At 39.5% G+C, this 22,533-nt stretch overlaps 1 protein-coding gene across 5 annotated transcripts in view; it reads right to left on the bottom strand.

Annotated features, from left to right (window-relative positions):
* Window positions 1–22,533, bottom strand: part of MACROD2 (MACRO domain containing 2) — a 2,051,742-nt gene that overhangs the window by 638,038 nt on the left and 1,391,171 nt on the right. For all 5 annotated transcript variants that reach the window (XM_021077529.1, XM_021077532.1, XM_021077531.1 and 2 more), the window contains exon 7: window positions 1,578–1,608. In XM_021077529.1, coding sequence (XP_020933188.1) covers window positions 1,578–1,608 — 31 coding nt within the window. The remainder of the gene's footprint in view (window positions 1–1,577; window positions 1,609–22,533) is intronic.

The following is a 22,533-nucleotide window of genomic DNA, read 5'->3' as shown; positions in this document are numbered from 1 at the left end:
ACACCAGATCCTTAACACACTAAGCAAAGCCAGGTATCTAACCTTCATTCTCACAGAGACTACATCAGGTTCTCAGCCTGCTGAGCCAAAATGGGAACTCCTTGTTTTGATTTAGTTATTATTATCCTCTTTTGAGCCTTTCATTTTAGCGTCACTCCTCATTTTCCTTTACTTTTCTATTTCCTTTTCCTGCCACTTCCCCCCTTTTCACGTTACATTCACTTTCTGAAATTATTTTACACTACTATAAGATTCTCAGAGACAAAGCAGACAGCAACCATAGGACAGAGTATCATTTTCAGCAGTTGGGTTTTGTTTTTGTCAAGGAAAATCAAGATTGTCATAGGGGACATTCTCAAAATCAGAACCATTTCTGCAGTGGAGTCTGATTTGCCTTGGGACTGGAGAAGGTGACATGAAGACGCAGGCACTTGACCGTGTGAAACTTTGCATGTAATGCTTCCTATAACCAAATATGTAAATAATTTATAACTGTCCAGTCATGAGGCAGAAAGAATGGATAATGGTGCAAAGGGTCCAGTTTAACCTACTGGCCCAGTGTCCGTGATGTTTCCAGAAAGACACACTGTAGTGGAATCCAGAGAGAAAAAAAAAAACATGCCTTAAAATTTTAAACAATGTGAACTAATCTCTACTTAATTGGATTCAGGTCTACATTTTCCACTTTATTCTCAACAAAACCTTAAAAAAAAAATTAAGAAGAAATAAGTCTCCTACTTTTGACATCAATTTAGTTATCCTTCTCCTATAGTAATAAACTTAAAACTATTTCCTTACATTTGTACATATTTTATTTTCCAGTTGAGAGTCACCATGTGAGAAGTTTGAGCTCAGAATGCTGTTAATCTATTTTGCTTGATCACAAAATCCTAAAATGACAAATTCTGTTTTACCTGAACATTATAAAACAGATTTATTAACACCTGAGGGGAAAAAAAAAGCATAGGGAAATGTCATTGTAGGTGGAAGTATATTTCGAGAGCTATAAGCTAGTGAAAACAAGTGATTATAAAAACATTTTGCTTTTATGTAAGTGAAGCAGCCACTACTTAAAATAATCTAGCCATATGACAAAAAAAATTTGCACCTTATTGCAAATATTTGTTTTTACTGACAGTCGCATCTTTGTTTTTTTTTTTTTTAACTTAAATATACAGATATATGCATGTATGTGCATTTTAATGCTTCTATGGTTTTATACTTCAACAAAATAATGGTATATGCTGGTTTTATAAACATTATGATTCATCTAATGGAGAAAACTGACTTCATTAAAAGAAACACTAGCAGAGGTCAAATCCTACTAGAGCAAAAATTTTTAACAAAAGACATTAAGCCTCAGTGCATCTAATCATTGCACACAGTATGCTATACAAAAAAATTCAATAACATGAAAAAAAATCCAAAGAGCCTCCTGAGATTCTTCAAAGAGATTTGACCCATATTTTGAGTCTCTTTAAATCAGAGCAAATTATATCCATCAGAGAAAACTGTTAATCTTGACTTAGACAACAAAGTAAAGAAGTACAAACATTAGCAAAAGCTGGGCCACTTACCATAAATGCCTGTTGAGATGCAGGGAAATGCCTGTAAATAAACCAGAAAAATCACAATAAATTTTAAAGGAAAAAATTCTGCCAGACCCCAACATCATCTATTTCAACACCTATTTTGCTTGATATCGCAGAATACTCACATACTCCAGACTCTGAAACCCAATCAGTTGGAGGTGGAGACCTTGTGGAAATGGCTTATTTGAATAACAGAAAACTTTTCCTACCAGCAATCATACCTGCTCATAAGAAGCAACTGTTAAATTTCGAGGAATCTTGGGAACTGATTGTTAAACACAGGTTTGTTTTGTTTGTTTGTTTGTTTTTTGTTTTTTTCCTTTCTAGGACTGCACCCACGGCATATGAAAGTTCCCAGGCTAGGGGTTGAATTGGAGCTACAGCTACCAGCTTACACCACAGCCACAGCAACATGAGATCTCAACCACGTCTGCAGCATACACCACAGCTTAAGGCAATGCTGAATCCTTGACACACTTAGCAAAGCCAGAGATCACACTTGCATCCTCATGGATACTAGTCAGGTTCATTTCCACTGAGCCACAATGGTAACTCCTAAACATAGTTACATTAAGGAATTAAATCACATAAACCTGCAATGAAATAAGTCATATCTAAAACAAATGATTGGTTATCCTTGCTGCCTAATTATTTTGTCATGTTTTACTATTATCTCTGCTCTCGAGGTGACTATGCCTATCATATATCTGGTGGAAATACTATACACTGGTGAGAGAGAGAAACAGACATATACATGCACACATATGTATAGATATATACCATTTACATCCATATCTATTATGTATACTACATACTAAGTATTGTGTCCCAGCTCCATGTTGAGCAAGGTCATGCTGGTGGATTAAAATCTGAAAATATCAATCCACACTCATGTTGTACTATATGTGTGGGTCAATCTAAACCACAGGTGTTGGCTATGGATACAAAATGTTGATAAAGTTTAACAAAAGGATTTTCTAAGAATCAACTGGCTATGTAGGATTATACTAGAGGGTATCGTATAATGTGTTATGTTTAAGTTGTGTACCCCACATTATGTTAATTTTTTTATTTATTTTTTCCCACTGTACAGCAAGGGGATCAAGTTATTCTTACATGCATACATTTTTCCCCCACCCTTTGTTCTGTTGCAATATGACTATCTAGACATAGTTCTCAATGCTACTCAGCAGGATCTCCTTGTAAATCTATTCTAAGTTGTGTCTGATAAGCCCAAGCTCCCGATCCCTCCCACTCCCTCCCTCTCCCATCAGGCAGCCACAAGTCTATTTTCCAAGTCCAAGATTTTCTTTTCTGTGGAGATGTTCATTTGTGCTGGATATTAGATTCCAGTTATAAGTGATATCATATGGTATTTGTCTTTGTCTTTCTGACTTATTTCACTCAGTATGAGATTCTCTAGTTCCATCCATGTTGCTGCAAATGGCATTATGTCATTCTTTTTTAATGGCTGAGTAGTATTCCACTGTGTATATATACCACCTCTTCCAAATCCAATCATCTGTCGATGGACATGTGGGTTGTTTCCATGTCCTGGCTATTGTGAATAGTGCTGCAATGAACATGCAGGTGCAAGTGTCTCTTTTAAGTAGAGTTTTGTCCAGATACATGCCCAAGAATGGGATTGCGGGGTCATATGGAAGTTCTATGTTTAGATTTCTAAGGTATCTCCAAACTGTTCTCTATAGTGGTTGTACCAGTTTACATTCCCACCAACAGTGCAGGAGGGTTCCCTTTCCTCCACACCCCCTCCAGCATTTGTTATTTATGGACTTATTACTGAGGGCCATTCTGACTGGTGTGAGGTGGTATCTCATGGTAGTTTTGATTTGCATTTCTCTAATAATCAGGGATGGTGAGCATTTTTTCATGCGTTTGCTGGCCATCTGCATATCTTCCTTGGAGAAATGTCTATTCAGATCTTTTGCCCATTTTTCCATTGGTTGATTGGCTTTTTTTGCTGTTGAGTTGTATAAGTTGCTTATATATTCTAGAGATTAGGCCCTTGTCTGTTGCATCATTTGACACTATTTTCTCCCATTCTGTAAAATTTATTGAAGTATAGTGGATTTACAATGCTGTGTTAATTTCTGCTGTACAGCAAAATAATTCAATTATATATACACATATATTTTTCAATTTCTTTTCCATTATGGTTTATTATAGGAAATAAATACAGTTCCCTGTGCTATACAGTAGGTATACATTATTTTTATCACTGAAATTTAGAAACTTGGGTACATGTGTACTAATTTTTTTAGAGTTAGGTTTTAAACATTTATTGGCACACCACTGCTTATATCATATGCTAGAGACTGCATGTTTGTGTCTTCCCAGATGTATATGCTGAAACTCTCATGTGATGGTATTTGAGGGTAAGGATTTGGGGACCTAATTAGGTCATGAGGGTTGAACATACACAACTGGATTAAAAGAAGAGAAAGAAAGCTAGCAGGCTCTGCCCTCCACCAGGTCAGGGCACAGCGAGAAAGCAGCCATCTGCAAACTAGGAGGTATACCCTCGCAGACATCAGGTCTGCTGGCAACTTAGTCTTTGACTTCTCAGCCATGAAAAATGAATGTTTGTTGCTTAAGGCACCCAGCAACTTATCAGAGCAGCCCAAACAGACTAGACACAGTAGTTTACTTAGCAATATTTAAAGAATTTGATTAAAAGGGTGGATGAACAAATGTCAAGAAATTTGAGCTTTCTAACAATTGAAGGGGATCTTAGTATGATGATGTCCTCTGCCAATGTACCTTTGTGTAAATTTAATCAAGCTGTTTTCATCTCTGTATTTTCCAATGGAAAAGTCAGATGATAATATTCACCACATAAAAATACACTGTGGGAATTAATGGTAGAATTTTTTGGAAAGTGACTGATATTGCACTTGGAAATTCTAAAAACTAAAGCTGATATTGACTATAATAACAAACATTATGGTTGGGCTCAATGATAATAAAATGTTTAAGAGTTTTTTCTCTATAACTTTGGGTTAAATATGTACTATATTTTATTTTCATTAACATTTTGATGGAATGTATGTTTATTTCCCTTACTTGGATGTTCTATTTAAAAACCACAATTTACGTGACTTTATAAAGAGTAATAATTGACTGTGAAGTTTACCTACATGTCTTCGAAATGATAGTTTGTTTTTTTTTTCTGTTCTTTAGTAGTAAATGCTACTGTTTCTAACAAGAAAGTAGAATATTTTCTAGAAAGGAGCTATTTTTAAAATGAATTAATGAGTTTATTCTTTGACCCCTTGGGTTCTTGAAGTGACAATACGGTCTGAAGAATGTTCTAGAATGACTCAATCCATCCAATGGCACAGAACCATCAAGAGATAGTATGAAGCAAATTCTCCTGAAAATATGGTAGTCTTTGCAGACACTCACTAGGATTGCCAACAAGCCTTACTTTGAGTGTGGAAATCAACTGCAAACTTACATTAAGTAATTTGTTGCTAAAGGTAAGGGCTTGAAGTTCAGGAATGGCCTACTTAGAAAGATAGATTAGAGAGGATTCAGAGTCATCCCTATAATTTGGGTCGTGCTCACTCATGTTCCATTGTGTCTTTTAAATGAGGTGCAGAGAGGTGGGTTTTTCAGCTGGTGTCATGGAAGCAAACTGAACAGGTAAACATCATCCATCTTGTCCTTGCAATAGACAAAGAGAAAAGTTTTAGAACTGTTGTTTCAAGCCGTCAGGCAGAAACCAGTAGATATTGCAATGTTTTCTACAAGCAGATCCTTTTTTTTTTTTTTTTTTTTCAGGTTTTTAGGGCAGCACTTGAGCCATATGGAAGTCTATGGAAGTTCTCAGGCTACAGGTCGAATCAGAGGTACAGCTGCCAGCCTACACCACAGCAATAGCAACACAAGATCCAAGCCTCCTCTGCAATCTACACCACAGCTCAAAGCACTGCGGGATGCAGGATCCTTAACCCACTGAGATGGGCCAGGGATCAACCTTGCATCCTCATGGATACTAGTCAGATTTGTTTCTACTGCACCACAGATCTATTTTAAATGCCACCTGGGTGTCCTTCCTGTTCACAATGTTGAGGAGTTTACTCAACTGCTCTGAGTGTCTGTTTCCTCATCAGGAGATGAAAACCTTCCTAAGGGGTTTGTGGGAGGATCAGGAAGAACAAGGAACAGAGGGCACTGTGTCTGACAAGTAGCAATATCTTAATTAACGATGATTCTTCTGCCATGGTGATGCCCATCAGGCTCTGCTTGGGTGGCGGGAAGGGGGGGCATTGTTGCCCTAGAGCAGGGGTTCCTGACCTTTGTGCTATTGTTTGGGACCAGATGATTCAAGGGGCTGTCTTGTGCACAAGAGATACTTAGCAGCATCCCTGAATTCTATCCATTTGACAGTGGCATGTCCCCAGTCCTGACAATCAAAAGTATTTCCAGACAGTGTCTAATGTCCCCTGGGGTCAAAGTCACCCTGGATGAGGGCTACTGCCCTAGAATCTAGAGCCCAGACCCCAGCAGTACTGTCAGTGGACAGCCTTCACTGTCAACATTTTTAGGGACTGTGTCAGGTAAGAGCCACCTCACTGGAGTCATGCCCCTTCCTAGGATAGCCCACACCCAACAACTAATCAATGCAGAGTATAAAGGCCTTGGCTCATCTTGTCTCAAGTCAGTGCAGCATGGAGGACCCTTTTGACTCCAGAGCTCCCCATGGGGTAAGCAGGACCATCACTAGGCCACGCAGCAGCTCATCTTTCCCTCTGTCCCCTCCCGTTTTCCTCTCCTGTCTTCTCCAGGCGTTGATCCCAAGGGCACAGCTTAATAAACATCCTGCACCTAAACTCAGTCTCAAGAGTCTGCCTCCTAGGGAAATGATCTGAGTCAACTCCCTTACGCCTCCCTCTTAGACCCAGTTATATGAGTCATTCTCCCATCACAACTAGCAGAAGATAGAGTATACTAAACAGCTAATGGCAACTTTCATTTGCCTCAGCTCCCAACTCTAGCTTGAAATCTATCATGCAACAGTAATTGAGTCTGAATGTACCAACTGCCTTGTCTGTTTTAACAAGGACAAATAGCTTCATCTGAAAATGACATCGTCTGTTGCCTGGAACGTGAAAGCAAATGGTTGTGTAATGGAGGGTGGCTTTGGTAATATTATTGTATTAATTCAAACAAAAACGCAATGATAAAGCAGAGATAGGACCACAATATCACGGAAAAACCTCATGGCATATAAAACGACTTTGCATATAATTGACCCAAACTAAAAACTAAATCTCCTTATTGATAACTTTTTATTGAGAGAGAGAGATTTAGAAAGAGTGAGCTCAACCAAGGGATTTTACAGCACATAGTCTGTGTCCTTTCATCACATCCTTTCATCATAAATTTCTGCTAAGGCCACCAGAAAAGAATAGCATGGGATTTCTTTATTTCAAAGTTATGTTTAACACAACCACCTCCCACAAAAATCCTCTTCTGTGGAAGAATGATAGATTGTACCCAAACCCAGGCCAATTAGCCTGGTTTGTTTTAAGTGCATATAACTCAGCAGTCACCTCTAGAACTTGGGGAATGATAACATCACGTGAAAGTGTCCAGATTCCCCTTTCAGCAAAGCAAGCCCCAGGAGCAAGACATCTCCATGCTAATCTGGGCCAAGCATATAGCCATCAGAAACTTCACTGCTCTTGACTTTTAGCCAGTTTTTTTTTTTTTTTCTTTTTCCCAAATCAGTATGCATGGCTCTCTTGGAGGAAAAATAACCATTTGACTTGGAAAGTGAGAGGGATTTTTCTTTTGTGAAATCATAGATTGGACCACCACCTGGAAAATACCTCTCTAGCCCAGCATGTTGGTTTCAAGTACATTTGTAGAAACAATGAAATCCCTAAGGCTGTGGGCTATGCTTCTCATCCTCTTAAATATCTGCCTTCACGTCTCCCATTTCTGTCTCAGTAATTTGAGGGGCAGAAAGAAATACCCCTAGACCTTTGCTTTGACCCTAATGGTGCCTCAAAGCCAAGGCAATAAGTCCTAAGCTTGATTCCTGAATGCCTGCAAAGTGGGAATTTCTTCCTTTCCTCCTTATCCATGGCCATTACCATCCACCCATGACTTATACAGCAGCATTGTGATCTGAGTAGTCCCAACTCCACCCTCAGCTCTAGAAGAAGGTGATGACTGACGAAGGTCAGTAGCACACACCTCCCTAAGCCACAAGAATAGAGAGATAGAGACTCTGACATCACTGAACTGATGACGTCAATTAAGTGTATGGGGCTCCCAACATCTAGAATCTTTCAATGGCTGAGTCAACACTTTCCTTGCTGTTGTGTAAGTTAAGTTAGATTCTCCATTATTTTCAAACAAAAGCATGCTATCCAATACACTTTTCATGTGTTTTAAATTATGTATCACTGTTCAATGAATTGAGGAAGCTGTCAATTGCAAGAAATACCATTATGTTGTTGTACTTTGCATACTATTAAGTAAGAGGAAGCTCTGTAAATGAAAATTAGTTTTCCTATCACTTAGGATTTTTACTGTGTATTTATTTAAATTGCTATTTTGGATGTATTTAAATCATTTAAGTCACATCTTGCTCTAGAGCATAGATACAAAGGAGATATATTGGTGACATTTTCCTCAAACTTCCTTAGTTAGGAGTCCAGTACTACTGAATCACTATTCAAAACAGAATCCTAGAAATAATGTTTTTGGTTTTTTGTGGGTTTTTTTTTTTTTTTTTTGGTCTTTTTGCCTTTTCTAGGGCCGCTCCCACGGCATATGGAGGTTCCCAGGCTAGGGGTCGAATCGGAGCTGTAGCCGCCGGCCTACGCCAGAGTTACAGCAACGCGGGGTCCGAGCCGTGTCTGCAGCCTACGAGCAAGGCCAGGAATCGAACTGAAACCTCATGGTTCCTACTCGGATTCGTTAAACACTGCGCCATGACTTGGAGAAGAGACTTGTGGTTGCCTGATGGGAGGGGGAGGGAGTGGGAGGGATCGGGAGCTTGGGCTTATCAGACAACCTAGAATAGATTTACAAGGAGATCCTGCTGAATAGCATTGAGAACTATGTCTAGATACTCATGTTGCAACAGAAGAAAGGGTGGGGGAAAAACTGTAATTGCAATGTATACATCTAAGGATAACCTGACCCCCTTGCTGTACAGTGGGAAAATAAAAAAACAAAAACAAAAACAAAAACAAAAACCAACAGAATCCTAGATGTGAGTTTTTCCACCATTTTATCCTTGTGCTCTCAAGGATGGGGTAGTTGATGCAATCCTTCATGAGGGCTCCACTGTTGACTCTGGACTTTCCTTCCAAGACTCTCTCTGAAAGTTTTAAAGCTGGATCTTATTTGCTGCCAAGGAAGGTTTACAGACAATACTGAAGACACACACCTTCTCTCTAAATGGCCCCTAACTGGTAGGATGGCTGGAAGTCAAGGGTTGCAGCTGTCTAGTCAGTGCATTGGGGATGACAATCAAGCTTGCACATGTACAGGCAGTGAAACTTTCCCATGACAATGCTTGACTATAAACCATCCCAGGCTCTAAGAGGTATCCTCCTTTCAAAGAAGTTAGAATATGAGAAGATGCGCATCAGGGAAGTTCAGGATACCACTTGCTGCCTTTAGATGTTTGGTTATTAGCTTGATAGGTTGTGCCACAGTCCCTTTATCCAGGATGCAGCATACTTGGGTATTTCTCAGACTATGGTTTACTTAACTCTAGCAGTATGCAAGGTATTTTGAGGTGGTAAATAAATGGTCATTGTCCACTTCAATGTAATATCTACATATTATTTTTTATTATTTTTTACATTTAATTTTATTGGAGTATGGTTGATTTACAATGTTGTATTACTTTCAAGTGTTCAGCAAAGTGAATCAGTTATTCATATAAATATACCCATTCTTTTTCCCACATAGCTTATTACAAACTATTGAATAGACTTCAGTGCTATACAGTAGGTTCTCCTTAATCATCTACTTTATACAGTAGTGTATATGTTATTCCCATTCTCCCAATTCTTCCATCCCCACAATGGTTTCACCTATGGTAACCATAAGATTGGTTTTAAAATCTGCAGGTTTTGTTTCTGCTTTTTAATAAGATATTTTGTATCATTTTTATTAGATTCCACATATAAGTGATATCACATGGTATTTGTCTTTGTCTGACTCACATATTTTTTATATGTGCCATTATTTTTCCCAAGTCTTGAACTTCCATCTATCTATACCTTTTGCTGTGTGATTTTGCTATTCCTCTACCAGGGATGATGTATTTTCATTTCTCACTGATGATGGATTTGAGCATACAACTTGGCTTGGCCAGTGGGAAAAGAGTACACTTGACATTTAGCCTTGAACATTTGCAATCCTGTTTTTGGAGCAGAACTGTGAGAACAACAATGCTTTATGTAGCTGCTGGTCTGGAGAGGCTGGAGACAAGTGGAGGAGATGAACTTAACCCAACCAGATCAGCTGTGCCCCAAAAAACCCACAGGCATGTGAGCAAGGAAAACATGCTTCTACTGTATGCTACTAAGTTTTGGAGTTGTTTGTTACACAGCATTACCATGATAAATAGCAATGATGTAAATGTGCTAAAATTCTATGTCATTATAATGTATTATAACAAGGAATACAGGTTTTCTACTTGGGTGATGATATAAATATTCCTTTGAAAATAAAAGTAGTTAAAATATTCGATTAATAATTACCATATTAAAGAGGAAATATGAATGATTAAAGTTAGAGAAATATGAAGACAGTAAACAGAATTTGGATTGGGAGCCAAGAGACTAGGACCACTTAATAGCTATATGTCTGAGAACCAACAGCATATCCCTTCAGTGCCTCAGTTTCTCCAACTATAAAAGGAGCAGAGTGGGACCAGATGGGTTATTCAGCTATTACAATCTATAATGCTATGAAACAGCCATTTCTCCTTCTCTATAACTCAGGATAAAGGTGATGAAGAGCTGGATAAGTTTACAGCATCCTGGATTCCTCAGTGTTTGGCCATGGGAGGTCTCAGTGTAGCAACGATAAGAGCTGTCATTATAGTAATCACTCCCCCTTACCCGTGTTTTTTTCTTTCCTCAGTTTCAGTTACTCATGGTCAACAGCAGCCTGAAAATATTAAATGGACAATTCCAGAAATAAATAATTCATGCATTAAATCGTGCTCCCCTCTGACAAGCATGATGAAATCTAGCGCCATCTGCCATCTCACTCTATCATGCCTGGGATGTAAATCATCCATGAACCCCGCTAGCTCATTAGTCACTTAGTAACCATCCTAGTCATCAGAAAGGCTGTTGCTGTATCAAGGCTGTGCTTGTGTACCAGTAACCCTTACTTTAGGTAATAATGGCCCCACAGTGCAAAAGTAGTGATGCTGACAATCTGGATAGGCCAAAGAGAAGCAGTGTTTCCCTTAGGTGAAAAGGTGAAAGTTTCTGACTCAACAGGGAAAAGAAAATGTGTGCTATGATAAGAACAAATCTTATGTTGTGAAATTTTGGAGCATGAAAAAGAAATTTGTGCTAGTTTTGCAGAAGTTACAGCCACAGTTTGTGATAAATGCTTAGTTAGTATGGAAAAGACATTTAATTTGTACAATAAGATATTCTGGGAGAGAAAGACACTACATTCATAAAACCTTTATTATAGTATATTGTTATAATTGTTCTATGTTATTATCAGTTATTGTTGTTAATCTCTTATGTGCCTAATTTATAAATTAAACTGTGTCATAGGTATGTATGTACAGGAAAAAAAAAAGTAGTGCATAGAGGATTTAGTACTATCCACATTTCAGACATCCACTGGGGGTCTTAGAACATATCCCCCACAGATAAGGGGGGACCACTGTACTGCAGTGTGCCGGGTACTAGGCTAAAAGCTCTGTGCATGGTGTCTGATTCATTCTCATGAACAATCCTGTGTCACAGAACCTATTACCCTCTTTTTATAAACATGCAGGATAGTAAAGTGAGAAAGTGAACTTGCTTCAGGTCAGAGAAAGGAATGCTAAGATATTTATTTGTTACTATATGTGAGGAATAACTGATATTTTTTGCCTTTAATATTTGCTAGTTATATAAATAATGTATGACTAATTCTCAAAAAGCCTAAAGGAGACAGGTATAGGCAGACAGCAGTGACAACTTTCTCACACAGCCCCACCCATCCCTTTCTCGGATTCACCTAGAATACCCTCCTCTCAGGCATCAGGGTTAATAGTACAGGATTTTCACACCACGCCATATGTTTACATTTTAAAGCCTGAGATTGTGTCTTTTTCCTGATCTCAAACCCTTGGTCCCTGGGCATCACATTTTAACAAAATTTGAAGTCATGACAGCATGGCCTCCAATTTCCCCATATTTGGCTCCTGGCTTCCTCTTGGCCCTCCTTTTCTTCCACCTATTCCCCTCGCTCACAGAATTCCAGCCATACTGGTCTCCTTTTGTTCTTCAAACATAGAAAGCACAATCCTGCTTCAGGGCCTTTGGCCTTGCCGTCCCCTCTGTTTGGCACAATTCCTTTCAGATCCCTGATAGATGTCACCTCTTCAAAGAGGCTCTTGCTGGCCTCTGGCGAAATGATCCCCTCTTCCCTTAGGCTGCTGGGTCTCTCATTAGGACTCTGATACCACCAGACACACAGTTGTTTGCTTCTTCATTGCCTCCTCAACTTTAATCTCCACCCCCACCACAGGCATACAGAATTTATGAAGACCTTAGTTTTACTTTTTATTGCATATACTGCACCTAGATGGGGCCTGGCACTCAATAAATAACTGTTGAATGGATGACTGAATTAGTCATTGATTTATATGCCCATATCAACAATTGGACCGTATGTTGTGTTTTATCCTCTGAGATTAGGTTTTTTCAGGTACCAGACCTTGAAGATCTTTCTATGTCAGTGTTTGTCAATCTATCTCATATTTCTAATGCTTATATACTATTCTATGGCATGGTCAAGCCATGTTTACTTAACGTGAAAAACATGTAGGTTGTGTGTAGATTTTGCTATGATAGCCTTGCAATAAGCATTCCTGACTGAACCTTCATGTATCTAACATATTCAGGTAGCATATATTCCGAAGAATAAAACTAACTTGTTTAACCATTGAGTTAAAAGAAAAGTTCAAAATTTTGAAAATACAGTTATTCCAGGACCCAAATCCACAGAATAATCAAGTCACTTACATAAAATGGTATAGTATTTTGCACATATCTTATGCAAACCTCCTATATACTTTTTTCCCTATATGCTTTAAATCATCTCTAAATTACTTACAAAACCCAATATAGTGTAAATACTATATAAACAGTTGTAAAGACAATTATAAATGCTATGCAAATAGTTGCCCTGCCAGGTACATGGCAAATTCAAGCTTTGTTTTTTTTTTTTTGTAAATTCCTGGAATTTTTTTTTATTTGTTTGGAATATTTTTGATCTGGAGTTGGTCACTCAAGAACCCATGGATACAAAGAGCTGACTATACTGATAAAAGGCTCCCCCCAAAAAATTTTTTCAGTGTAAAATCTCTTCAGTAGTAGAGTCCATAATTCCACTTTTTTTCCATTGTGGGAAAAATTTTACATGGGAAAAGACAGCAAAATGATGCTGTCTCTTTAACAAATTGCACTGGAAAATGCAAATACTATCAGTGCACTTCCCATCTTTAAAGCTAAAGAAACTGAAGGCCAAGGTCATTTAAAAGAGGCTGTGAATGAGATCACACCACATGGAAAGGGCCAGGGAAGTGTCTGGAGTGGGAGTGTGGAGTGCAGGCTCACCCAGGCACCATAATTATAAGCAATAACTTTGTTTTTCTTTTCTTCATTATACCTTGGAAATAGCTGTCGTAAAGTCATTTATTGCCAGCTGCTTTCATGTTTATAACTACAACTCCACACAGTATAAAACAAACTATTACATAGCCATGAATAGTAGCAGTCCTCTTCTAAACTTTATATTTTCCAAGAAGACAGCTGGATTACTTCCACCATGAATTTATTAGGATGGGAAATGTCAGAACTTGCAAAGGGAAAAACTTGCCTTTTGCCCGAGCTTGCTCGTGTGACTTGTAGGAACGTTTTACTGTAAATGATGCATATGTGAAAATGAGCACAAGCCCTCATAAACCCAATGAACCCAAGAGAATGTGCTTCTGTTCCAAAATGTCTACATCTGTAAACTCCCTTTACATGAAAGCAAAGGGAAGAAACAAAGATTGAGAAAAAAAAAAAAAAAAGAAAAACAAAATCCCTTCTCCTTTCATTAGAAAACTTGCGTAATATGATAACTCCTATTGAAACAAAAGTTCCCTAAAATGATGGCTTTTCCACCACTTTAACCCCTCATTATTTTGGAAGTCTCTGCCCCCAGATTTTCTTCCAAATTAAGTACCTGTACTAGGCACATTTTTGCACCCCTGGTTCTGAGAGGTGGGGAGTGTGAGGAGATCCCCTTAGGTGACCTTTCCCTGGGTAGAGCTGGGAAAATTGAAATAACAATCAATCATTTTTGATTCCCTGCAAAAGTAAATTACCTACTTGAGACTGAAAGGCCCACAGCTCAAACCCATTGTGAGGCCTCCCTGTGCCTATATCAAGAGACTTCCTGGCTGAAGAAGGGGCTGGAATGGCAAGGAGGCACCCTATATACATGGGACTGAGGACCAGAGCCCCGACAGAATGAGACAGGGCTGGAGGAGGAGCTTGGAGGACCTACGGGTGCTGGAGCTTTCCTCCTCACTGCTGGAAGCAGCACTGCTGGCATCCCACCCTTTCCCATCCTGTGTGCCCTTGCCAGAGCAAGCCCCACACAGTGACTGTCATGGGGACGTCCCAGCTGCCAAAACCACTTTGCCAGTGCACTCAGGGAGGAAGGAGACAGAGGAATCAGATGCCCCCAGGGCAGCCCTTAACCAGAGTCTGGTGGGTGGGGTGTGGAGGGTGTCAACATCCCTAAATCCTTGTGCTGGTGAGGACAAAGCTGAGGTGTCGCCTTCATTGTCTGGTGAGAATCAGAGCATCACCATGGAGTTTTGCATGGGACTGAGCTTGACATGCATCCTTCCCTTCTAATCTCAGCCTTCACATTTCACTTGGGTTTTTGTTTTTTTTTTGTTCCCCCACCACCAACCCAGGATTTTCCTAAAAATTCCTTTCACCCTAATCCTCACCCCAGAACCTGCTTTTGGAGAACTAAAGCAGACATTTGTTATTTTACTTCTTATTTTTTATTTATTTACTTATTTATTTTGCTTTTTAGGACCACATCTGGGGCATATGGAAGTTCTCATGCTAGGGTTCAAATCAGAGCTGCATATCTGCCAGCCTATACCACAGTCACAGCAATGCCAGATCTGAGCTGTGTCTGTGACTACACCACAGCTCATGCCAATCCTGGATCCTTAACCTACTGAGTGAGGCCAGGGGTATAAAACCCATGGATACTAGTCAGTTTTGTACCCATGAGCCACAACTGGGAACTCCCAGATATTTGTTATTGTTGTTAACCTCCGTGTGGCTGTCAGTAGAACTTTTAAAGTGAAATAAACCTGAGGGGTGATTTGGGGAGAACTCAGAGTAAGCAGAGCCCATGGTCATTGCCAGTCTTGGTAGGAGGGATTTAAAAGAGCAGCTGAATCCTTGTAAAGACACAAGAAGGAAGGCAGGACATGTTCAAGATCTTGAGTAACTTGGGCATCAGGGACTTGGCTCTAAGGTAGGAGTGCATCCAAGAATATAGCATGGGAGGGATTCAGAGTGACCATTCATAGAGGAGGCCCTGGTCTGGGACTTTCTGTTTTCCATGCCAAGGGCAAGGCCCCACTAAAAAAGTACACCATATAAAAATCTGTTAAACAAACCCAAGTACGGGTTATTATCCACTCACAGTTTTGAGTCAGTCTTGGCTTCCTTAGTAACAAGTGGTATTTCCACATTCCTCTTAGCTAGAAAGTTGAAGATCTGAGTTCAGCTCTGAACGCTGAAGAAAATCCATTAAGAAAAAAACAATCAAAAAACAAGACATGAGAGGAGTAGCCTCAAAGCCTGGACAAGCTTAGGTGGTGAGTGATATTTTCTGAGTCTGAGCACAGTGGATATGGCAACTCAACTATTTTTCAACCAACCTGTGTCTCCAGCTTCTTCCAAGCCTCCCTTGTGATCTGTTAAAAAACTGAACAGCTTTGAGAAGGGAGAGAGATAGTGCTCAGTAAACAATGTTTACTGAGGAGTTTCCACATGGCTCAGCAAAATTCTGACTGGTATCCATGGGGATGCAGGTTCGATCCCTGACCTCTCTCAGTGGGTTAAGGATCTGGTATTTCAGTGAGTTGTGGTGTAGGTTGTAGTCACTGCTTAGATCTGGTGTTGCTGTGGGTGTGGTGTAGGCCAGCGGATACAGCTCTGATTTTACCCCTAGCCTGGGAAGCTCCATGTGCCAAGGGTGTGGCCCTAAACAGACACACACACACACATACAAAAATGTTTACTGAAAGACCATGGAAACAGATACCAGGATGTCCAGAAGCTTTAGCTATCATGTTCTTTTCTTGTGGCTTAAGCTAACAAATAGAAATAAAGATGGCACCTAATAAATTCTCAAGCTTCCAGGCTATTTTTACATGGGCTTTGGTGTCTCTCAGAATAACACAGAAGAATGAGATGAGGCATTATTATTACTACCTCTGGACAGAGTGGGTAAGCACCTCAAAGTCACATGGGAGCCAAGGTGAAAAGCTCAGACAGAAGTCCTGAACTCCTGACTTAAAATTCCAACCACTCTCCACTGCAGACCAGAGTAAGCAGGGTCAAAAGAATCCATCTTGAGCATCCCTATCCATCTTGAGCATCCCTGGTCCTTGAAAAGGACAAGTTAGAGACGAGAATTCTTTTTTTGGCATCAACACAGTGTGAAAACTGATCTTGCCACTAGCTAGCAGATCTCAAGAGCATTCATTTTGCCATCACTCTGAAGATTGTGATGGTGTAACTGAAGACCAGGACACTTTGGAACTGCTGCTCTATTCTATTCAGGGAACTGAAGATCAGGACATGGTGAGAACCACTGTGTTTTTCTAGTCCAATCAATGCCTCTTCTTTTTCCCCAGTGCATCAGACAATTGCAGCCCAGGCTGTGCCCTCCTTGAATCCAGCACAGACGCACTCCCCTGGGATGTGTGGTGGTCCCTTCTTTTCTGTACTTACTAAACTGTCACAGACAATAGATTAGAGAGGGAGCAGATCGCTAGATTACCAACACGTATGCAAGTTTCATGTCTGCAGATTTTGTTGACACCTCTGTTCCATATCTTGGAATGTCAGTGTGTTCCCTTCCCAAATTGGATAATCCCACTTCAGACCCTCCATAATCTCCTGGTGTGAACCCGAAAACACCACTTAGAAAAGATGTGGATTGCACATGGGTACAGGAACTTTTTAAGTCAACAATGTGTGCAAACATCTGACTCCGTTTCATATTTATGGCAGCTAGGTGAGGCTCTCTTGATAGTTGCTCAGGGCCTAAACTACAACGTTGTTTGTAAAGATCAAGGACTTTGAATAAAATGAGTTGTGATTATGCAGGTTGAGTCAATATGTAAAGGTAATAAATTCTTCCTTAGTCACAGGGAAGGCATTAGTCAAGCCTAATATACACTTTATACTTAACTAAGGAATTAATTAAGGGGAAATGACTAAGAAAGAGGCTCCTAAAAGACACACCCTATAGGAATGACTAAAGGAAAGGAAAGCAAGAAAGGAAAAGGAAAAGGAAATTGATCATAGTCATTTTTGCCTAGTTTCAGAATTGTTACTCATGGCCTGAAAATGGCTGTGCTTTGCGGGCTATCCATCACTATGAAGAGTTTTATCAACTGGAGTGTCTTATGGAAATGAGCAAAAATAACAAGACGGGGAGCAGCCAGTCTGCAAGGAGATACCTGACAGCTCAGGCCCCAGGAGGTGAGTTATTTGTACATATTTCCCAGTGATCACTGCATCAATCCAACCAGAATCATCCCAGAACCACAAGGAAGGAAGCAGGCAGCTGGCCGTTCACTGTATACATGGAGGGTCAGTGTCAACTCCTGTCCTGGGAGATGAGCCAACCTAAAGTTTTGCAGAATGTAACACATCTGTAACTCATTAAAAATAGTTAAGACTAAATTTTGTTCTCTCAGGAAGTTAACTTAGTGCATGCACTATATTGTCGTTACTGTTAGACCAATGAGAAGGTCACACATGTATAAATGGATAGATTATTGATGGATGGATAGATGGGATGAAGATGGCAAGATGGAAAGATAGACAGATGAAGAGATGGATGGTATAATTCTTTTTTTTTCCTGCTGTACAGCATGGTGACCCAGTTACACATACATGTATATTTGGAATAGTTCTTGATTAAAAGACGAATACTTTTTGCTATTACTAGCTTTGTGAGACTTTGACTTCATTGAAAGTTTAATTTCACAAGGTGAAAATTTTAATTTTTAACCACAGTTTCACAATTGCATCTTGATTGAGGACAAACAAAATAAAAAAACTATCTATAACAGGTTGAAACTCTGTCCAAGATAACACATTACAGCCAAGAGCTATTTTCCTTTCGAGTGTTTACAAGAATTTGGGGGGTGGGTGGAAGGAATTCTCTGAAAGTGAGACCCATCCCAAACATGAAAAATAATAGTTTCATCAGTAACAGATGTTGCTTGATGTAACTGAGTAATGTTTTTGAGGACACAGTAAGAAGTCAAGTAGACAAGGCTTCTGTGCTAGAGATTTATTTCCCTGAAGTTACAAAGTGCTGTCCAAGGTTCCCCCTACCCCATGAAATGCATGCCTTTCTCAACCAACATTTCATCATGGGATCTCTAGTTCATATCTAACAGCAGAAACTATAAATGATACCTTTTTGGCATACTTCACACTACTTTACCGGTTTTTAGAAGCACAATATCTCAGAGATGCAACTGTCTCAGGTAGTTATCTGTCCCAAGTAGCCCACGCTTTGCCCCCATCTCCACCTCTCTGATAGAGCTCACCCAGGCTCCACCTAAACCTTCCCAGGATGTGGAGTTCATTGGCTCAGAAAGTACAAGGACCAGAGCTCCTCAAATGTCAGTATGTATCCACTCACCTGGACATCTTGCTCAAATGATAGTTTGGATTCACTAGATCTGGGACAGGCTGAGACTATGTAATTCTAACAGTCTCGAAGGTGATGCTAATATTGCTGATCTGTGTATATTCACAGTAGCAAGTAACTAGACAATGATACCATTTCCACTTCTACTTTTCAAGATAACATTGCATGAATCAAAACCCGGGGAAAGCAGGGAGGAAATTAGTTTCCTCTCAAACGATGGATTCCTGAAATGGCAGATATTCCAAAGCTATGCAGAAGTTAGAAATAAAGCAGGAAGGGACCAGATGAGCCCACTCTTCCCCTCCCTCATACTTTCCCACAAAATTGTTCTGTTTAAACATTGATGTGTAGAGAAGTCACTGAGAGAGCTTGTTAAAATGCAGATTCTGGTTCAGTAGGTCTGGGTTGAGGTCTTAAATTCTGCATTTCTAATAGGCCCCCAGATAGTACCAATGCTGCTGATTTGCGAAAATTCAGATCTTACTCACTGAACTTTCACTCTGATACCTTTGCTCACATCTTTTTGACCTCTATATCACTAAAACTTCTTATGGTACAAACAAAAGGTAACTTAGCTCCAAGTAGCACTCAAGATGAAGAAATTTATAGCCTTTTATAATTTAAAAAATTCCAGTAACATATGTAGATTCAGGTAAGGCTTGATCCAGCTTGTCAATGATATATCCAATTACTGTACTAAATGACTGGTTCATTTAGGTTAATTGCTGGTATTAATCACATATGTGTATATAAGTAGCAGTTATGACCATGCTACCTGATGAGAAGGAAGTCAAATAGTATGTCAGTTGCTCTTTCTTTCCTGATAATGCAAAAGCAGCTATGTCAAAACTTCAAGTGGATATTTTCTTGGCTTGAGAACAATGTCCTATAGAATGATTTCTGAGACTAATTCTGATCTAAAAACTGTTTTAGTGATCTGAGAAAGTTCCAACAACTTGGTCAATTAGAAGGCATAAATTATTAAGGACTAAGGGAAAAAATGAACATATGAATCCCTGTGTCTTATGCTACAAATCAAAACATTATCCCTGGTAAATTTATCATTTCTAAAAACTCAGCCAAAGATTCTTTGAATTTTCAATCCATTATTTAATAATCCTCCCCGATCACATGTAAATTTCTCCCTTGTGCAATTTCCTCCTCTTCTACTGCTTCTACCTCCACTCTTGCCTTGTTTTCATTTGGGAGGTGAGATCACTTTAACGAGGCACTTTAGACCCTTCTCATAGGACTGAAGCTCCTAATCAATAGTTTCAGAAAAGTTAGTAAGGGGAAGGAAAGGCAATAGTCTCTGTTTTCTTTAGTTATGGTGTAGTTCCTTTAGCCTGGTCACTCCAGCCCTTCCATTCAGAAATGTAAAGTTCCTGGAATCTTGACCTTAATATTATTCACTACTTACATGGAGCAAAACTTTCAAAAAAAAGTTTTATATTCCTATAGGAAATGCCATGACATTTTGCATTCTGCAGGGAATGCACAAGCTTGCAAAATTATGTTGATGTGATGGTGACTTTGCTATCATACTTAGGAACTGAAATGATAGAAGAAAAATGCAAATATGTTCACTAAATGAAGTCAAGGAATGGTACTTGTTTATAATTATGGATCTTTATTCTACTTTTCTCCCTCTTGAATGATAATATACAGTATTTTCTAGTTACTTATGGTAAGGGATATTTTTGGAAGATTATTAGAAATGCAAATATGAACATATTGGGTATCTTTTACTAGGGAGATTTTTAAGTACGTAATGACTTGCCTATGATATTTTATGAGCTTTCATAAATGGGTCATTTGTCCAGATAAGAAATTTAGTTGTAGAATGAACATAGAGTTATATTTGGATCTTAATTACACAGGCCAGAACCACTGGCAAAGTCATTAGACATCATAATTCCTAAGCTTTCCTGAAGAATGGACTGATCAGGGGGTGATCTCACTGGGGACATTTTGTGGCTTTAAGATGTCTGAAATTTTACCCTGCGGTTTCTCAATAATTTACATGGCATAGTATCAATGCTAAGATCTCAGAAAGCCATCAATTTCCAGTAGGAAAACAGTCTGGTCTACAGAGGCCCCACAACTTTGAAAAAATAGATGCAAGTGTCTGGACAAATCAATCAAATAGAAATCATTATAGACAAGGTTTTTTGTTTGTTTTTGTTTTGTTTTGGTCTTTTTAGGGCCATACCCTTGGCACCTGGAGGCTCCCAGGCTAGGGGTAGAATCGGAGCTGTAGCTGTTGGCCTACACCACACCACCACACCCACAGCAACACAGGATCTGAGTGGCATCTGTGACTTACACCACAGCTCCCTAACCCACTGAGTGAGGCCAGGGATTGAACCCTCATCCTCATGGATGCTATTCAGGTTCGTTAACCACTGAATCACAACAGGAACTCCCAGCAAAAGTTTTATTTAACCTAAACAGAGGCTTTGTTCACTTAGCCCATATGCTCTTATATTTGGTTATTACGTTATGACTGATTGACAAGACATGGCATGGTTAAAAGGCAATACATAAGGGCATTAAATAACTCTATTCAATGGGCTGAATTTTCTTCCCTTCTTGATCTTTTCTCCCTTTATTTCAGCTTTAAAAAAAAAAGTGCAAGTGCAAAATTAAATCTTATGGAACTTGCTTAACCTCTTCTCTGTAGGTTGTCAATTGTCTCATTAACACAAATAAAATTATAGGGTGTTTTGGGGCTCCATCTGGTAGCATCAACTAATATTATTTACAGCTCTTTTTTTCCAACAGCAGTTTCACCTTTGGGAATACAATGAGAAACGAATTATCATTGATTTGACATGTGAACTTTTCAGGCATTCTTTGTCACACAGCAGATAGCTAGCATTAGGAACAGTAGAGGAAGCAGAGAGGAGACGGCTGAGAGGTTCTAAGAACCTCCATGCAGCCACAGGTGCATCAAGAGGTACAGGAATACCCACAGCATGAGCCAGGGCAGAAACTCCCAACTCTACACCCATGATGCTGAGCCACTATATGGGCACCATCACCTCTGAATGACAGACACGTGAGAAACTTGCAAGTTCAACCACCTAAGAGTTTGAGAGCCAAGCTGAGATCCACGGCCCTGTCCTATGCTACAATCACACATTGAATGGACAAGTCCATGGCCTGATCCACCTTTAGGAATGGCTTCTTTTCTGTAAGGTAACCTTTTCCTGTAAGGTGCTTGTTGGAGTGCCTGCAGATGGAGGGGTGTCACTAAGCTTACAGGATAAGACCAGATGAGTGTTTCGTGACTGCTTGCTAATGGATGTTTGTATGTACAACAGATTCGGCCTGAGAAGTGCTTGTATTGTGACATAGAGTTTGATGTGGTTGGGAGCTATCAGTAGAAAATGTTCAGTTCTTCCATTTATGCAACTTGACAAATGGACTTGATGATTGTTGATGGAGCTTAAAGTGGTGGACAGAAACATGGCCACAGAGGCAGAGCATGTCCTGGAAGGATTAGGTCAGGGGCTGGCAGGAGACAGCTGGTGTTTCCAAAATACACCCAAGGAAGGCAATTCATTAATGCAAGGGAGACATGATTTTTTTTCCCTTTCAATCTAATTACAAAATATACTATCAGCTCAAAAAGCAATGCTACCATACAATATACTTCCCTTTGTCAAGATCCATTTGATGACAATAAGAACTACAAAGCAAGACATTTGACAATTCT

The sequence above is a fragment of the Sus scrofa genome, chromosome 17, assembly GCF_000003025.6.
Source record: "Sus scrofa isolate TJ Tabasco breed Duroc chromosome 17, Sscrofa11.1, whole genome shotgun sequence".
Classification (NCBI taxonomy): Eukaryota; Metazoa; Chordata; class Mammalia; order Artiodactyla; family Suidae; genus Sus; species Sus scrofa.
Note: the sequence above shows the minus strand (reverse complement) of the source record. Positions and strands in the feature narration are given on the sequence as shown.